Source organism: Contarinia nasturtii, unplaced genomic scaffold (assembly GCF_009176525.2).
Source record: "Contarinia nasturtii isolate CC-2019 unplaced genomic scaffold, AAFC_CNas_1.1 Cnas_scaffold_187, whole genome shotgun sequence".
NCBI classification, from domain to species: Eukaryota; Metazoa; Arthropoda; class Insecta; order Diptera; family Cecidomyiidae; genus Contarinia; species Contarinia nasturtii.
This window is the reverse complement of record NW_022197544.1, coordinates 9,703,546-9,723,601: the sequence shown is the minus strand read 5'-3', so window position 1 is coordinate 9,723,601 and position 20,056 is coordinate 9,703,546. Positions and strand designations below refer to the sequence as shown.

General features: G+C 32.9%; 2 protein-coding genes and 1 long non-coding RNA gene across 3 annotated transcripts; all 3 read right to left on the bottom strand.

Moving 5' to 3' along the window:
* Positions 1-6,259: 6,259 nt before the first annotated feature.
* Positions 6,260-6,818, bottom strand: LOC116336759. The gene is made up of 3 exons (XR_004200738.1): positions 6,691-6,818; positions 6,508-6,634; positions 6,260-6,446 (listed from the first exon to the last, which is right to left on the bottom strand). It is a non-coding gene; the product is annotated as an uncharacterized LOC116336759 (long non-coding RNA).
* A 1,008-nt stretch (positions 6,819-7,826) lies between these two features.
* On the bottom strand, positions 7,827-10,812 carry LOC116336742. The gene is made up of 5 exons (XM_031760844.1): positions 9,497-10,812; positions 9,027-9,363; positions 8,587-8,946; positions 8,337-8,508; positions 7,827-8,262 (listed from the first exon to the last, which is right to left on the bottom strand). Exons 1-5 carry the CDS (start codon positions 10,238-10,240, stop codon positions 7,863-7,865), a joined length of 2,013 nt encoding a protein of 670 aa, XP_031616704.1. The 5' UTR covers positions 10,241-10,812; the 3' UTR covers positions 7,827-7,862.
* Positions 10,813-13,127: 2,315 nt separating this feature from the next.
* On the bottom strand, positions 13,128-16,795 carry LOC116336834. Its single transcript, XM_031760985.1, has 6 exons — positions 16,495-16,795; positions 15,921-16,407; positions 15,660-15,843; positions 15,013-15,325; positions 14,493-14,878; positions 13,128-14,400 (listed from the first exon to the last, which is right to left on the bottom strand). The coding sequence occupies exons 1-6, from the start codon at positions 16,793-16,795 to the stop codon at positions 14,185-14,187; spliced, it is 1,887 nt and encodes a 628-aa protein (XP_031616845.1). The 3' UTR covers positions 13,128-14,184.
* Positions 16,796-20,056: the final 3,261 nt, after the last annotated feature.

The window sequence follows — 20,056 nt, the reverse complement described above, 5'->3', positions numbered from 1 at the left end:
AAAATATAAAATATTTTGATAAAATATATCGTATTTTTTTAGTTGTTTAGAAAAAAAGACAGAAAATTTTAATAACATAATCTAGTACTTCATCAACATGACAAGTCGGTATAGCAGGTTAAGTTGGCATTGAAATATCCATCAAAAATCGACAAATATTGCTCTAAACTGCTTTTATCGGCTTTTATTGAAAATATCGTTTGAAATCTTACTTATTCGATAATATCGATTTTATCTTGAAATATTCATGCTTGAGAAAAGTGAGAGACTCCCCTAGATGCGGCGGTTTTTATCGAAGACATCATTGCCAATGGTGTCTATCAGATTAATTCTATTCGCAATGCCAGCAATAAACTGCTCGATTTAATATTTACGAACGATTTCACGAACGTCGAAGTTTCTTGTCCACCGCCTTTATCTGCCATTGATGAACAATATCATCCACCTATTCTTTCGACGTATGAATGGCACATAAATAACTTAACTCAAGAGCAAATTCCAACTCGAAACTTCCTTAAAGCCGACTACATTGCAATGAATAGGTACTTTGTCGGAATCGATTTTTCCGAACACTTTTCAAATAAGCCTCTTGACCATAAAGTCGACATTTTGCACCAAATTATTAACGAGGCGATTGAAAGGTACGTACCTGTTCGAACGAAAAAGATTACATCGAAATGTCCGTGGAACAACAAGCAACTTCAGTCTCTCAAAAATAAAAAGAACAAGGAGTGGAAAATATCGAAGTCAACCAACAATGACACTGACTATTTGCTTGCGCTTGAAAATTGCAGCAAACTTAACACAGAACTGTACAATTCGTATGTCGACAAAATGACTTCTTCATTGAAGTCCGACCCTACATCGTTCTGGCGTTTTGTCAACACGAAAAACAGTGACTGTGACCCAAAATCGTTGCATTATGGTGACAAATCATCGGTTGATAAGATGGAGCAAGCTGAAATGTTTGCAACATTTTTCAAAAACAATTTTGCAAATCAACCGTCTCTTATTCAATCGACAGCACAAGCGTCAACTCAAACAAATTCTAACGTTCACAATTTCATTCTTAACGAATTCTCTGTTTTTGACGAGTTACTAAAAATTAACTCTAAGAAAGGCGCAGGACCGGATGGAATTCATCCAATCCTTCTTAAAAACTGCGCTGGCTTATTATACGAACCGCTGTCAATGATTTTCAATGATTCGCTTTCCACTGGACACTTTCAAAAAGGGATCACGTTCTAACGTTGAAAATTATCGGTGCACATGGGGCGGAAATGAATGAGACGAAATTTTCTCTCTCATGGGTGCAGCCATATTGAAAATTTTGTATGCGCTTATATGTAAAATTGGTGGCGCCACTGGTATATTTGATGGAAAAAGAAGAACATGTTTGAGTCTCACTCGTTTATATGTAAATTACATAGGCATTTCCAGGCCATGTCGGTGCATTGCCAAATTGCCAATGATCGCCAAGTTTTTCGAATATTTGATTAATTTGGAGATCAGCAAGATGGTAGCCGATAAAATAGTTCCACAACAACATGGTTTTATGAAAGGTCGCTCGACTTCGATGAATCTTTTAGAATTCCTGCACTATTCTTTCAAGGCAGTGAACGAAGATAAGCAGGTAGAAGTACTTTATACTGACTTCAGTAAGGCATTCGACATTGTTGATCATTCGATTCTGATTCGAAAACTACAAAACTTCGATCTGCCTCCTAACTTAATCGAATGGATCAAATCGTATTTGTCAAATCCAATGTCGGAATATGATGGCGTTTTATTTTCAACCAAAAGTATGTTTTAGCGTAGATGGCGCTGATTTAAATGGACATTTGTATGTATAGACGGTGGCGCCGCCCTACTCAATTAAACACTGAACTACAGCGTTTCCAATCGTTGGTCAAATCGTCGTCAATTCGTGAAATATGGGCAAATGGAGTTAAGTGAGTTTGTCGTTAACTCAGGAGTTCCTCAGGGAAGTCACTTGGGCCCCACCCTATTTCTGCTTTTCATCAACGACATTGTTAATTCCATTAAGGATGACGACATTTTTATCTCTCTGTTTGCTCAGCAAACTTTGCTGACGATTTGAAATTGGCAACTTCAATCGCTAACACCAATGACTGTATCAAACTTCAAGTTGCAATCAATAAATTAAAAAATTGGTGCGAAGCAAACAAACTTCATTTAAATCTTGACAAATGCTCTAGTAAGTTCCTACTCTTATCATAAGTCTTATGGCAGTCACAAATTCAAGAGAGTGAGCGAACAAAGAGATTTGGGAGTTATCTTTGACAAAAAACTCAACTTCATCAAACATATCGATTCAATCGTGGCCAAAGCAACATCAGCACTAGGATTCGTAAAGAGATTTTGCTACGATATTCCGGATTTCAATACTCTCAAGTCATTATATTGTGCCCTCGTACAATCAATCTTGGAGTATAGCTGTTTGGTATGGCTCCCGTACCATGATATACACAAGAACAAAATCGAATCGTGCCTGCGTCAATTCTCAATGTTTGCACTCAAGGAGTATCCAAGTATTTCAAATGACTACAGGATATCATCGTACAGCACTCGCCTAGGCAAACTAAACATGCAATCACTCCAAAGGCGCCGTATCAACGCATCAATTTTATTCATTTTCGACTTGATGCAAGATAACGTTCACTGCCCATCACTGAAGACCGAAATTGTCCGCAATCAAAATGGACGTAACTTAAGATGTGTGGAGTACTTCAAAATCAATGACAAGAACTTCAAAATCAATCCATCAGTACCAATCAACCAAATGTGCAAAATGTCAAATAAGGTTCACGAACTATTTTCAACGCAAACAAAAAGATCAACCTTCAAAAATCGACTTTTAGCCTTTTAGTTAGTTTTACTATTAACTATTAGCTATTACTGTAAGAAGTAGCTAATTAGTTTTAAGATATCTTTATTAAAAGATGTGGTTTTTAACGGTGATCAGATGTATACCAAATGTGTATCAGTCATGTCTACTGCCTTCTATCTTTTTCAGTGCATACTTGGATCGCTCATGTCTACTGCGCATGATCGGGTAAAAATGTTTTTTCCACTTTTCTCCCTCCGCACATGCGCAATAAACGAAAAACTGTTTCCCCTTGAAAACAGTTTGCGTCCTTCACCTCGCGAATTTCATACATTTGTCTGTCCCCCCCTCGCCCGAGGTTGCACGAAAAAGACAAAAGTGTACTACTAAACGTCCCAAAATAATCGCCTGACTTACTGTGTAACTATAGTCGATTGTTTTCCATACAAAATTTCAAAATTCATGAATTTAGCTAAATATAGTCACTTACAGTCAACACAGTGAGAAATATTTGAGTAAGGTTACTCTGATGTTCGGAGTTATTTCCCCGCGGTAGACAGGGTCACATTTTCCAGAACAAAAAATGTTCATTTCGACAAGACGAATCGATTCCACAATGCCGCATTTTGAATTTTTTGGATTTTAAAAATTTATACATTGATTTTTTACGTAAAATTGTTTTCACAATAGTTCATTTGGACATTCAGTGAATGGACCAGTTTACATTATGAGTTCATCGGGTTTTTCATTTAAATGTTACAAAATCATCAGGGAGTCAAGAGCCTTATCAGTTGGAAGACATGATATTGTATTTTACTTAAGTAATTGTCAGTACTTTTATGAAGCGTCAAATTTCCAATAAGAAAAGTAACAATAACAAAAGTAGTACTTTTATTGTCAGTCGAATTGATTTTTTTTTTATATGTGCTTGTTGAGAACAAAACTATAAAGCAGGGATTGTTCCTCCCCAATAAACCATTTGATCCATTCTGTAATGCCATTTGTAGCACATTATGTATACATGTACAAATTTTGTACACATTATGTATACAAACTGCATTACAGGATGGATCAAATGGTTTATTTATGGAATGGTCCTCAGATCTGAGGAGGAGGAATGGTGAGGAGGAAAATGAGGAGAGCAGGGAGGATCCTCCTCCTCAAGTGAAGAGGAAAGGTTTTTTTTTTTGCTCAAAGGGCTATTTTTATCACAAAAATATCATTTTTAGCTAAAAACATTTTCCTCCTCAGTTGAGGAGGAGGATCCTCCTCGCTCGCCTCCCCCGCCTCATTTTCCTCTTCACCATTCCTCCTCCTCAGAGGAACAACCCCTGCTATAAAGTGCAAACAATGTAAAATGCAATAAGTCATATAACATGAAGTTGTAATCACTTGAAACGGTTTTTATAATAGAGAAATTTGAGTTGAAAAAGAGTTGTTATAACTGATGCAAATAATTCAAACATAGTTGAGTCGAGCGAAACTATTTTGAAATCGAATTGAGAAACACTGAACCGTTTTTGATCGCTGCTTAAAAGTAGCAAATGATTTCAATGTTGAAAGTATTTTATTCCGTTCAATAAAAATAATCTATCTGTGATACACGGAGCACACTGATACAATTCAAAAAATTTAAAAGCCTCATTCAATTGAAACGGACTTACTTTGCTAGCTCGCTATTTATTTTAAAGTTGTTGTTGCCAAGAAAACAAATGAATGTGAAACGCACGCGGTTGTACTTTTTTTTTAATTCACTTGGATATGGGTTTTAATTAAATGCCGTCGAAAATGTTGAACAATTGTACTTACAAACTAAAGCCTAGCTTCTATTCGATCGATCTCAAAATTACTTTTGTTCGCTTAAAATACCTTCGATGGAGCTCATTTGTTCTTGTTCGATGTTGGCCATGCGCATTGGTTTTCCACGACGTCTTCGTTCCAAATCTTTGGTTAGGTCTCGGTGATTCACATGTTGCATCGACTTCGCGCCGATGATGGAAGAAATTCGTCGGAATAATGTATTTCGCTATTTTGTTGATCAGCCAAAATACATTGCAATCTCCCGCTAATTAAATGTATTGATTTTGCAGTCAATCGATTGCGTTATCGAAAAGGCTTACACGGAAAACGACCTCGTGTATAATATTTGTTCGTTTCGAACAAATGTGCACCAAATAGCTAACAGGTCATACTTGGGCGACGATCCGACGAAGAAGAACGTTTCCCTTTTTTTTTCCTGCGTTGACAGCAAGGGGGAAATCACTCTTTCAAAGTACTTTTTAATTATTTTTTTGAAGCAACAATTAGTTTTGCAATTACTTGTTTCCCTACAATTACTTTTGCATGTCAAAAAAGTAATTTTATGTCAAAATAACAGCAAACGTATTTGTTTGCACCTAATATCAAGCACTAATGGTCAGAATATGAAAATTGCATACCAAATTTTATTGTGGTAAAGATTTTAATAATTCAAACACACATTCAAAAGATGGAAAGTCATTTTTAGCAATGTATTGAAAGGGATATTCATTTTTAAATTCCAGACTATGTTAAATATTGTTTAAAGTAAGTTTCATGAAAAAACATATTTCATTGGACACTAAAAATATCGTTTTTTTTAGTTTGTGCTATCACTATTGAAAAATAAAATACAAACAGTTTTTTAACTTTCTTGATACATTCTATTTATTTTATTTGGAAACTCACTTGATAGCATTCTTTATAAAAGGTGGAATTTGGAAAAGATCCTTCTCAATTTCTAGCCAAAAACGACTTTCCATTTTTTATATATGTAAATAAATCAAATGTGCTTATTGCGGTACCATTTATTGAATTGGCATCCATATTTAAAGGGATCAGATGTCACTTATAAATGTCATACCAATATTTCAGAGACGATGTGATTTTATTTGGAATGTGGCGATAGGAATTACAATCAAATGTGCATTTTTTGTTTATACTTTTTCAATATTTTTGGACACATTAAATTCGACTCTGGAACCCATATATCATAATCTGCCGTGTAATTTTTCCAACGCACAAGAAAATGAAAGCCATCACTTTTTTTCTTATGACTGAGCAATTTCTCGACTTCATATTCATCATCAGAATCCGATTGAGTTGCATTTGATGTTTGTTCTTGTGCTGTACTTTTTTGAATTTGTTTTATGCGCGAATTAAGAGTCCGGATATCATATTTCATGTCACCCAACTTTTTTTCGTAATCCGCATTTTGTTTAACGTACGTCAACTTGCTGTTTTCAATTTCCAATTGTAGCATTTTTATTTCCGACTTATGTGAATTTAATTTAAATGTTAATTGGCGATCGATCTTTTGTTTATCTAAAACCAACATCTCACATTCATTAATTTTTTGCTTCAATTGCAAAGTTGTGGATTGATTTTCTTTTTGTAAGGCAGCAATTTTCTGGATGAGTGCATTTTTTTCATTTCTTGGCATTTTATCAGTCTTAGCAAATGTGTTTCTGTCCGAATTGTTGGACTAATTTTTTATTTCGATGTCTACTGCATTTCCCCGCTCGGTCTTGATTCGAACCTTATTATTCAATGGCTTTACTGATGCATTCGATCGAAATTTCTATAAATATTTATGATTAGAATGATACCTGACCAAAAAATAAATTCTATATGCTACATACTACGCGATTTGACATATATTCTTCCAGCTCTTTCACGGCATTTTTGAAGGTGATACCTTTTCCTTTTTCAATGAATTCTTCGCGATGATTGCAATAGCTCTGAATAAAGTTCAAATCGACAAGCCCACTAAAATAATTGACATTTGAGCCAGTAATATGAAAAAAAAACTGTGAAAAACTTACAAATTTTTGGTACCAAAGAAAAATACACATTTTTTGCTAATCGGAACTGGCTGCAAAAATGTTGGTGCTTCAACAATCTAAAAATAGTTTTTTTTTAAGGAACCGTGTTTAATTTTTTTACTTTTTTACTTACACGAGACGGCCAATATGGGCAATACTTCATCCGAGCCCAAACCAAATCGGAATTTTCTTCGGTTTTTTGTTCATTTTCACAAAAATATGTGTCTTCAACGCTTTCAAGTAAAAGGTGGTTGACACAACGTGACACACGTTGAAAATAATTCCCTCTTTATATTATCTATTACTATTTTCTGTAAAAATTACTTTTGTCTTTAAAATTACTTAGAAAAATTAGAAATTACTTTTTAGTGATTTCCCCCTTGGTTGACAGTTTACTTTCCCGTCTAGAACGGTTGTGACGTTGGTAACGATTGGCGTGGTGAGATTGTCGACTGGAATGTTTGACAATTATCGCTATCTAGACTGACCTTACTTCTATTAGACAATTTGTGTATAAGACTCCAAAATTCGATATTTCCCATTTTTTTATTTAAAAGAGTCAAGAGTAAATTGTCACAATCCAAAATATATGGCGATCGCTTTAACAAATGTCATGCACAACGTTACACATGAAACGTCATTGCACCGCTGTTAGAATTTACGTAAGTGTGTATTACTATGGATTAATATGGATTACTACTCACAACGTAGAATTACTTTAGACAAAAATGATTATTCTAGTACTGCTGTGCCCCTAGATACCACTTCAAATCACCGAAAAAAACTTACTCCGTTACGAAATGAAATGCCTTGCTAATTGATCTGCTAACTATATAAATTTAATTTACTTGTTGTCATATAAATCTTTTTTTTTAATTTTTTTCTCGTCGCGTTCTACGAATTGAATTGAACTTATTCACATAACAACGACATATTCGAATTTTCAATGGGACATGAAAAAATAAACATACTTACTGAAGAGTTCAATGAACAATGACTCTTTAAATGTTTCCAATGAAACTCAAAAGTTCTGTGGGCTTACAAAAAAATAATTTAAAAAACCCTATAATTTTGCTTAAAAATATCATCTATTTTGAAAAATCTTGCATTAAAACAATATTATTAGGAATCTTATCACAAAAAAAAAGTTGAAATTACATCGATGCAAAAAGTCATTTTACAAGCATCGACAATAATAATACAGTCATAATTAAAACCAAATTTTCCAACTTCGAACAACTTCTACTATGGGAGTTTCTATTGTCCGTATTCACGACAGAACCCAAATCAAATTTCGGATGCATTGGATAGACGGATTCATTGTTAGTTTTCTCTTTGAATTTTTGGTTATCACTAATACTTGATTCAGACGAAGATGAAATCGTATTCCCATTGAAATTTAAATGGCTCTCCTCGAAATATTCATATTCCATATCACCAGATGAAGCAACCGTGACATCAATCTCAGATGTGAATATTTTATCTCTCTCATTATATTCATGTGATGAATTAATGTCTATTTTAGTTTTCTTATTCGGACAATCGTGTGTTTTATTCAATTGCATACTATAACTATTTTAAAAACAAACAACAAAAAAATCAATTAATAATTTTATAAATGTTGAAGAAATTTCTATTTTTATTACCGATAAGGGTCTACATCTCGTCTGCAATGCTCTCCTGCTTCTTTAATGAAAATCTCTTCTAAAGAAGCAAGTGCACCCAAAAAACATTCGAACCCTGATACATCTAGGCGTTTTGTATACGTGTAAATAATATTATTCTCTGTCCATTGGCCGATACATTGGTATCTTCGTTCTGAATTGGATAAAAGTATAATTATAAAATGTGTAAAACATGAATCTAACTATATCTACATATATATCCAACACATACCATCAAAAACTTCGTCATGACCACAAATTGTTACTTGATACTTCATTGTGTCATTTTTTTCGCAATCAGACCATAATCTTGCACATAAATCCTCTGCATCTGGAATCAGTCCCACGAAATTACCATCAATTGGACAAGGTGATGGCTCGATAAATGTACTATCAATTCGACTTTGTGTTATGAAATGAGATTTTTCAAAATATTGATCACCACAAATGCTTTCAAGACTTCCAAGATAGTTATCAATACTTGCTCCATTGTCATTTAATGAACTTTGATGGACCGTTTTTGAGCCCATTTGAAATTCAAGCACATTTGCACTCCTCTTATGAACAGACACACAATGATATTGTTCTTCGCCTGAAATTACATTCCGAATATTGTGTAAGTATCAAATTTATTTTCGATTCATAAATTCTATTGTATAAAAATAAGCTTACCACATTGAGTTTGACTAAATGTTAATAGACGCACACTTTTTGAATCATTTATCGAAGCGGTGTTATTGTAATATGCAATACAATTCATTGTATACGTTTTGTAAGATAACTGATCTCGATAAATAATTTGTCGATCGTCAATCGTCAAGAATTCAAAATCTCCTTGCATCCAAAGTGGAAAATGTTGATATTGATGGTTTTGATGTTCAAAGGATTTATTCTTGATTGGATATAGCTCTAGAATTTCTTTGCGATCGTAAATATTTTGCGATGTACATAACGAGTCTGCATTCAATGAGACCGTTATTATATTTGTATCGGGATCTTTTACGAATGTCTATGGGATATAATTGTTTTATCAGTTTAAGTTTTAATGTACATTTTAATAAAATGGAATAAAAATGTACAGTGTTTAAATAAAAATGATTTTATAAACTATCATTTTCCTGTATGAATAAAAAATAACTCACCGCACATCGATACTTTGGTCCAAAGCTTTGATTACCAGTATTCATAAAAGCAACAAAATTTTGATTATCCTGACCTTTCCATTGGCCTAAACATTCAAGTGTGGCTTCATAATCTCTGAATGTACATTGTCTAAATCGTAAATTGAGTGCCGATGAGGATGGACAATTATCAAGTTCGGAATTTTTTGTATCGCAACCAGTTGTATCAAGACCACCATCATCAATTGTTAGCGTAAATCGATATCGACCATCAAATGGACAATACTGTCTCTTAATTTCTTCTCCATTGTATTCAAGTAGCTTATAAAGAATTATTTCTTTCTGCGTTAATTGATCTTGATCATCGATTTGACCAACAACTGGGCATGATTCAATGGTCTTTTGTTCATTAAATTCACAACTATTATAGGAATGTTCTGCAATATATATACGTAGAATATTTCGTGAGACTAAATTGATGTGAATGCACTTGTAACAACTTCCCGACTCTGAATCCATTCGAAGAACAACATTGTCTCCATTTCCAATGCGTTTGTGACACACACCCCAAATTGGTATTGAGTCTTCGGTGATGTTAACATTTGTGAAGCGACTTTGTGTATTATACGTTGTTTGCGTTGTGTACTCGCCTTGCATTTCGGTCGCAAAGTAACACACCGATTGTGTTTCATCTAGCGATGATGCTAAAACAACAACACCGACGCTCACTAGTTTCAAGTAAAACATTAAATCACACATGCCCATTTAGTTCCACTTTGTTTGTCGTTTTAATTCACTTATTTAAATTATTCCAACCTAATACAGTTTTTTTTGTTCTCTTATCTGCAGATCAAACTTTTATCGAATTAAACAATAGATAGTAGTGTTTTCTTTCTTGTTATTTGATATTCTCATTCAAAATACAAATTTGTGTTTTCTTTCTTGTTATTAGATTGTATGGAATAACATTTGGAGCAAGTTAACCGTTTGGTTATAATCACAACAATTGTTTCAATTTATTATAGCATTTTTTTCACTTGTTGTAGACTTTTTTTATAATAATTTCGTCAAAAAAAATGCGCGATAAAATTAAATTAGAATTGATCTCTGCATGTCAAGTGATCGATCGGTAATTTTGTATATACACATAAAAAACCACTTCCACACACTTGTTGCACGATGTTTAAATTTGATTCAAGAAAATGAAACGTTTCGATACCATCGTATTCTGTCTACAAACCAATACAAACTGACACACTCTACTGATTCACCGAAGAGTGAATCCGAACACTTCTTTCTGTGTTCTTTATATCGATGAATGCAGCCAGTATTCTGAAATTTCAACGTTCACTAACTAAAAAAAAAGACATAATACAACAAGCCCGTAGAAAGAAGGAGAGTTAAGCAAAAGACAAGAAAATAAATACACATACACACCGTAATCAGCGTTGAGAAAAATAATCAAAGGTAGAGAAAAAACTCATGTATGAGTTGGTTATTCAATATATTCGATTCTGCACATAAATTAGTTACGCGTGTGAGTGCTATCTTTCTGTTGTCTTTTCCTTTTTTCGTACCATTCTCACATTTACTCTGTCTGCTTTGCCTTTTCTGAATGAAGTTATCCAAAGAATGCTCGAAAAATTCACTTCCAATTTTCAACAGTGTATTACTGTATTACTATGCACGTTTGGCTCGAATACATGGCATTGTTTTTCTTTTCTCTCATACTCACCGCACAATCACACACACACACGCATATTTCAACGAAATTCATTCATAGAAAGAAAAAAAAACAGTGCTCGCCCAAGATAGGTCTCTGTTGTTATTAACAAACAACAACAACAACAACAACAGAAATCTTTTGAATTGAGACCTTAAAAAATGATAACAATTTTTATATATCTTTTTATTTTTATTTTTCAAAACTCAGGTCAAAACGAATTTTGTAATTCAAAAAGTCAGGTTTTAAACGATTTTGCGACTCATCGTCTTTTTCCTTTCAGTCATTTTCAATAGTTTACAACAAAAAAAAACCATGGGGAGAAAAAACATATGGCGCAAATGTGGATACAATGCAAAGTTGCCAATTATATATGTTGACGCACATTTGATATGTATTCAATTTGGCGGTTGGTATTTTTGTTTATAGTTTATATTCGCCAAAGTATAATATAAATAGTAGATGTTTAACTTTTTTTGAAACGTTGTGAATCTATTCTTTGGGTTTGAAAGTATAATTTATGAACGAAACATTGATCACAACTTTGTGAGGTCCATCAAGCCAGACATTATCGTATGTAAACCAAAGGTATATATTGGTAGTGCAACTTAAAAATGTCGTTTTTTTGGTAAAAATAAAACTTTATTTCATAAATTCTGTAAATAACATGTCATTCAAAGTATTGGCCATCGGAAGCTATAACCTTTTCCCATCTTTCTGGCAGCATGTGGATTCCGCGCCAAAAGAACTGCTCATTTTTTCAGGTTAGGAAAGAATCAATCCAATTTTTGATACCTTCAATTGAAGTGAAGCGTATTCCAGACAAGGCATTCTGCATCGATCGAAACAAGTGATAGTCAGAAGGGGCAATGTCTGGGCTATACAGCGGGTGGGGCAAAACTTCCCATCCACTATTTTCCAAATAGTTCTTAACCGGCTGAGCAATGTGAGGCCGAGCGTTGTCATGATGGAAAATTATGGACTCATGTCTGGTCGCATATTCTGGCCGTTTTTCGTTCAATGCTCTCTTTAAATGGATCAATTGTGTTCGGTACAGGCCTCCCGTGATCGTTTCACTCGGTTTTAATAGCTCATAATAGAGGACACCCTTCTATTCACTTTGACAGATGGAATTTAATAGTTTTTTTTGACGCTCTTTAAGATACACCTGTTGTCACTGTCAAAAAAAATGGCGCGTATGATACATAAGAAGTTGACACAAATACGACATTTTTAAGTTGCACTACCAATACATGTTCAATGTATTTTTTTTTTCATTTTTCCTACCTCCATTCGTATCTTGATATAGTAAATTATCCATTAATCGCACCTGTGAAACTAGTTTCATTCATTTTGAATACGAACACAAAACAGATTGGAATTGTTGAAAACATCAAATGTTTGACGATTCCTGTCCGAAACGTGATCACGCAGTCATTGTACAACATTAGAAACACCATCTTAAATGTTATATACAACAATTTGTTCCATTAGACTATTTATTTCTTTGGGTTTTACATTTTCGGCTCGCTCAAAGTTGGTTTCCTGTAAAACAATCAACTGCATCTAATCTATACTAAAAAAATAAAGAAACAAAATTAATATGTTTTCCTCCATGATTTTCTTTCGGGTTTACCCCCCCCGTGATTTGGATGAGAAAAATTTTTTCGCGAAAATTATTCGAATTTGCTAGGGTTTTCATGAAAAAAGTGAAGACCTTTGTTTTTTTTTTTTAGCTCATCAATGTAGAAAATGGAGGAGAATTCTTTAAATTTGCTAGGGTTTTTGGTCCCGAGAGATTTTTTTCCGATTTGCTAAGGTTTTTCGCGGAGAAAATTCTTTCGATTTGCTAGGGATTTTCGCCTAAAAAAGTGACTTCCAAAAAAAAAAAAAAAACGAAAATTTGTTTGATTTGCTAGAGAATTTTTGGTTTTTGAAAAATCACCCCCCCCCTGTAAAATGTAGCTCGCACATTACTGACCTACGGTTAGTTTGCAAACGCTAACAACAGATGAGCAATAATGAATAAATAATAATAATTGGATGAACATTTCATCGGACTAGGATGATATATAATTTTATAAAAATCCAAATGTTTGATCCAGCCAGTTCTACATTATATCCAATTCGTATAGAATTATAATTGAGCAAATAAGTTATAAATGTGTGCTACGTACTACTACTGACTAAATATAACGGTCATTCACATGAATTGATTTCAATTCAAAAATGACAAATAATCATCAAAGCAAGTCTTAGATTTTACTTAACACTGCTATGGCAAATATATTTGTTATTTATGAATCGTGTATCAAAGCTAGTAAATAGAAATTATGTAACAAATAATAAATTGAGGCACGGTTTTTGGACGGAAGTGCGCATTTTCTCTAACTTATCAGATTTGTATTGTCTGTTATCAATACTGATATGTTTAAGTCTCTCAATTTGTGCTATTGTTTTGTCACACTATTAAATTTCTTTCGATTTGCCCAACACATTCCAAATGTTCACTTTCACGCATTTAAACCTCTACATGGCCAAAATAAAACAGTGAAATTTCCGATCTCAAAAGCAAAAAATAAAAAAAAAAATACATTTGATAAAATTAATTGTAATAAATTTAAATTATACATTATTTTTTAAATCGTACCCGTTATTTTTATTACAATGTATGTGAAAAAAAAACGTTCGAACTCGATCAAAAGCAATTCACATTTTGCAGCCCTGAAAAATATCGAATAAAATTTCACGTTTTTTTTTTGCCTCCTCCCCGGAGAACCTGGTCTTTTGAGTTGACTATAAATAATATTAACCATATTCATTTACAAACGTGCCAATATTGAGCCTAAATTTACTATAAATTGAATTGAGCAAACAATTTGAATTGATATAATACTACATATTGTTATGCATCTTATTTTTTACATCAATCTAAATTGGTATAGTATACAGAAGGTTGATCAAACTTTGTTTTGCATCTTGACTTCTACCAACTACCATAATCAAAAAATCCATCAACGGTTAATTCAGGGTCGGCCATATTAACCAAATTACTGAATTCATGTTCAATGTCAATAACAGTGTCCATATGAGACAGAGAGTACGGCATCGGCTCAACAATTACATTTGATGTGGATCCAGCTCCTGCAATTGTTGCGCTCAATAATTTTGTCCGTTGATCCAAATCGCTTTTAATAAATGTCTGATGAATAAAAAAAAATAAAATCAATAAAATAAAGTTAATGAAATCATAATTGATTCGATTTAGAGAAAACATAAAAGTGCAGTTCCAACCTCATTCGATGAATCATTTAAAATAGCTGTTGTTATACTTGATTCAATTGATACATTTCCATTGGCACTGAGAACATGTTGCTTCTGCGAATCGTGATCCAAATGTTGGTCAACGAAATAGCTTTCGATTGATTGGCTATTGGATTTATCAAAATTGCAACGAATCGTTTCACTTTCCGAATGATCCAGCTCTGTTCCGTTGATTATCACCAAATCATTTGTTATTACATTGCTGATCAAATCTTGTTCCAGTTCCTCATGATGAACCGAGTTCTGTAGTGATCTGATTAGATTTGTATGCGATATTTCAGCCCACATATTTTTTGTGTCATCACTGAACCCCTTTGCCGAACATATGAACGTTGAACCATCACTAGCCGAACTCACTATTTTAATTACATGGAAATGAGAAAAAAATAGTATTCAACAATAATAATCATAGACGATAGACACTTGATCAACATCTTAAAATTGTAATTTTCTCAAAATCCAAAAAAGTAAATTAAACTTGAATCCATACAATTACAACTGTCATTCGTGGTGATGCTTGACGCTGGAGGTGGACTACTCTCATTTTTGCCGGAACATTCAGATAGCTTTGTACTTATTGTTGAAGGCGATCTTTGAATACTTCTTCGTGGAGGAAGTCGAGTTCGGTGTTGTTGAATGACGCGACCATCATCACGACACTTACGTCGATTTCGAACGCGTTTTTTCTCACTTTTTGTTGCATTCATTGACAATTCCCAGTAACCTCCTTTTCCTTTTTCGGACTTATCGCGTGCAATTTTTGTAAAACCAAAGTGCAATGACAAATTATGACGAATCGAGTTCTAAAGAAAGTAATTCATCAATTACTTATCAATAATTAAAAATAAAATAATAATATTCGTCTGAGAGAAGTGATCACTAATGTTTTGAACCGTTAAATTCAAATCGTTCATCAAAATTGTCAGATTGGATTCTTTCTGCTACAAACATTACTCACCGATTAATAGATTTTTAACATTCGTAGCGGATTGATTACTGTTTAAGTAAATAACTGAACCAAATCGACTATTTTCATAATTCTAGATTTTTAGTGGACTCAAATACACTTGTGTATCAACATCTCTTAATGGATAAATCCCACAGTGTCGAATTAGTGAATCAAAAATTGATACTTACATTCCAATTTTTATTATATCGAAAATAAGCGAAATGCTCCTGTATCCATTTGCAAATATCCTTAAGCGTCATTCGACCACAGTCCATCATAGCCATTGCAATGATTTGAGCATAATTGAATGGTGGTTTTTCTAATGGATCCATTTTATATATTCTCTCGCGTTCCGCATAGTTTTTTTGGCTTCTAAAATTGGATACATAAAACATATGAAAAGAAGTCGATTGGAAAATTTATTTATTTTATTCGCGTAGTTCACTCACTGTTTTACTTGAATTGTGAATTTTTTGAATTTTTCTTCAGATAAATCTTTTTCACTTATTACTGTGGCTTCAGCATTTCGCTCGTCATCAATATCATTCATAATGCTATTGACCAGTGATGTGTGCACGGTATTTTTTGATGATTTCCGATTCGATTTATTTGAATCAATTGGCCATTGAGCTAGATTTTTTAAATCGATCAGCCAGCCCAAATTTGTAAGGTCTTGTTCTGAGGAGCTTTCATCATCATGATCATCTTCACAATCATTTTTGTTTGACGTGCACATTGTATGTGTTTCTAAATTGATTTGATCTTTTTCCTTTGTCTTTGCCTCAAAATTATGTGATATTTCAATCTCTTTCACAGTTGTTGTATCTATATCCTCAATAAGTTCACTACGCATTTCATCAAATTCTTTTTCTTCTTCTTCTTCTGTGATTTTATTTGAAACATCGTTATCTTTTACCGTCACCAAAAAATCAATACCTGTCGAGAAAAAGAATGTGGGACTTTACACTTGCAATTTTGAGTTTTCTAAAACAGAAAAAAGACAACAACTCTAAGATGGCTAACCATTTAAAAGTCCGAGATCGTGTGAGCTATCCTTTGTTTCATCATCGAAATCAACCTGGGATCCTTCAATTAAAATCAACCCATTGCCAATGAATGTGTAATTAATTACATTTTCACTTTCATCACGTGAAGAGATCATTTCACCATTCGTTTCCAGTTTAATTGAATTGCAATCGTGTGAGATTGCATTTTCTGAATCACTGAATTCAACTTGATGCATTAATATTTGATCATTTCCAAAATCGGTCACTTGATTTGACAATTGAATATCTTCCGAATTTACACTCGATGTTATAGGCATATCAAATTTTTCCAAAATATTCTTGTGAATCAACATATCATTACAAGATTGAAATTGAAATGATGGAATCATCTTATAAATATTTCATTAAATTGCTAGTTTTCACTTTGTTGGGTTTTTTATTTTCGACGATAAATTAGCCACAACTCTCACTTTGATTTTTTCAAAATAAAAAATATTTTTATTTTTTTCATTAAACTATAAGAATTTTGTTTTGACTTATTTGTAACACACAATAGCACGTAATACAAGAAACTATTTCATTTGAATAAATAATTTTCTATTTTACTTTATATAATTCAGGTCAATTTTTTTGATAAAACATTTAATTATGATGAATTGAGCAAAGATTTGACAGTTATTTTCATAAAATGGTTCCTTTTTGAATGGAAATAAAAATGAAACTTGAGCCTTTTGTAAAATGTGCGATGAATTTAAATGTAAAAGTGAGTTATCGTTCGAGTTTTTCAGCAAAACAGTTTTCGACGTATTGAACGCGTACGTGTGATTTTGGTAGTGTGTGATAGTGTTAGCGTATCGTTTGAAGTTGAAGTGAACGTGAAAAAGATCGATACCGTTCCTTGGAATATCATATAAATTGTAAAAGCAATAAAAAAAATTCCGAACAATAACAACTACAACGATACTGAGCAGGACGGGAGTAATTATGCGGTGCACGAGTAGAGTACAGTTGACCAAAGCAATTGTGAGTCACTTTCGTTTCAATCATGCATATATACAACGACCACTACCATCAATGACCACACACGGTGGACTCCTTAATTCAGGCTCACAATATATTCACACACTACAAGTGAATAGAAAAAAATGGAAACCGTTTTCGATTAGTAGCTTGGATATAGAAACGTTGTCAATACAAGTGTAGGGTTGTTTTTGATTGTAGTTTAGATTTGAGTGTTGATGTTTGATTCAATTTGTTTGGTCAGTCGGTCGTTCGGTCGAAAGAAGCTGTAGCGTTGACTAAATACGATATTCACTAAATACGATACCCTTTATCCCGGTTTTGTCTATATTTCAAACGATCAATTCTCATAATTTATCATCTCACAAAATCACTTTATAAACACTTTGCCAACATGTTTTTTTTTTTTTCATTCCTAACTTATTTCAAAAGAATCAAATTCAATTTTTTCTTTCACTTGATACTTTATTGCTTAATGTCCTCATATCCAATTCAACTGACCATTTATATTTTCATTCTATTCAGCTGCTAACTAGACTCTGAGTACTTTGACTGGGTATAATTCTTTCAGTTTTTTTACTGTAGTTGTTTCAATGTTACCGTTATTATTTCAGTAAGTTACATTCAAAATTTGTAGTAAACACCTGTGCATGTGTGTTTGCAGTAGCTCAATACGATAATTTGCACTTAAACGTTCGTTGCTCTTACGAAGGGGCTGCAGCGAACAATAATAATAACATTACAACAATAATCTTAAATAAAAAAAAGATTCGAAACAATATGATGGTGACACATATGTATAACATTCGAAAAACATACATACACAAATTAAAATAGGTGAAGTGTAACACCCCTGCGTTTTTTGTACGCTATTGTTTACAGTGAGAAATCGGGAATAGCTAAATAATAACGTAGACAATAAAAACCGTCTGCAGATGGTTTAAATAAGAAACAATTTTGAATTTACATGTCCCTTTTCATCACACATATATGTGGTAGCTATTTATAGTACATAATTTTTTGATCGGATAAAGTGCCAAAACATGAATAAACATAACGGTGAACCAAAGGGTGATTGGAAAGCATTGTAGTTGAAATTACGTAGGTGCAAAAAAATGACAGCTGTTCTGGGCCACCCTGTATTTAAAGGAAATAATCGCTAGTCAAGCAATGATTTCTGAAATATTGCGTAATTCTTCATATAATATTTTTCATTTAAATTAGAATTCGACGAAATAGTGAGCATTATTGGATTATTGAATTAGTGAGCATAGTCTTTGAAAAAAAATTTGACAGAAAATTTCATTCTTTTGGTTCAATGAATGTCCCTTCATATTGACTACGCTTGCATCTACCTGTATAAGAACTGACTCCCTTACCGTTTTGAAAATGATTGTTCCGAAATTCAAAACCCTTAATATAGACATTTATAATAAACAGGGCAGTTTTATCTCTTGAACCTCCGGACGTGACAATGGAGCAACAGCACATTACAAATTAAGACAACAGCAAGAATTCGAATACGATGATTCCGTACTCCGCGGAGTATTAGATAACCAACGAGAACGATCATACCTTAACTCCATGTGACCAGTAAGCTTGACATTTAAGAGTACATATACCATAAAAAATTGGTTTTTAAAACTCATTCTGAAGAAAGAAAAACGTACAATTCTCGATTGTGTCCAACAGTAGCGGAAGACAATTTTGATTACAACTAATATCAATATGATTTACGATGTTTTGAATTTATGGATAAATGTATGGTAAACGTTTTTAGATACCTCTTTTTAAAAACTGAACCCATATAGGAAAAAAAAATGACGAATACTGAAAGAAATGAATCAATTTCGACTGGTTTATTCGAAATTCATGTGGTGGGATAATGATAAAACCAGGTTGTCAAAAAGATAGTGTTTGTTGTAGAAAAACAAACTAATGCTAATGTTTATGATTCATAAGCTGGAAATTGATTTACAAAGTATCATGTCCTGAACAAGATACGAGCTAGTCAAGATTATTTGTGTCGAAATTCCATTTTAATAAACTTTTGTTTTAAATTTGAGTCTATTTACATTAAAATGTTGTTAAATCTTGTTGTATTTCACATTTATTTGGACAATTAATCAATAAGTTGTCCCCTTCATTTGCAATCTAAGAATTTCCTCAAAATTGGAGATAGCCCGAGCAGCTATGACGAACTGTATGAAGAAAAATATAGCTTCTTATCAGTTTGGCAAAATTGCCAAGTCTCTTGAGTGGTTGAAACGATAAAACTAATTGATTCCAAAATTGCTTCATTTTCCTGTATCGAATTCCAAAAATAATTGTTGAGCGAAAAATTGAAAGAAACAAAAACACTGAAAAGCAATGAAAGATATTACTAGACACTTTGAATCACTCAATATTTTCATTACTTAAAGATTTTTTTAATTAATAAAATATTGAATCCAATTGAAATGAATGTTCAAACGTTGTTTGTGTATGATTGGTGAAACATTTGGTGAATGATATAGAATTTTGATAAAATATTTAAAATGTATATTTTCGTCTGTATG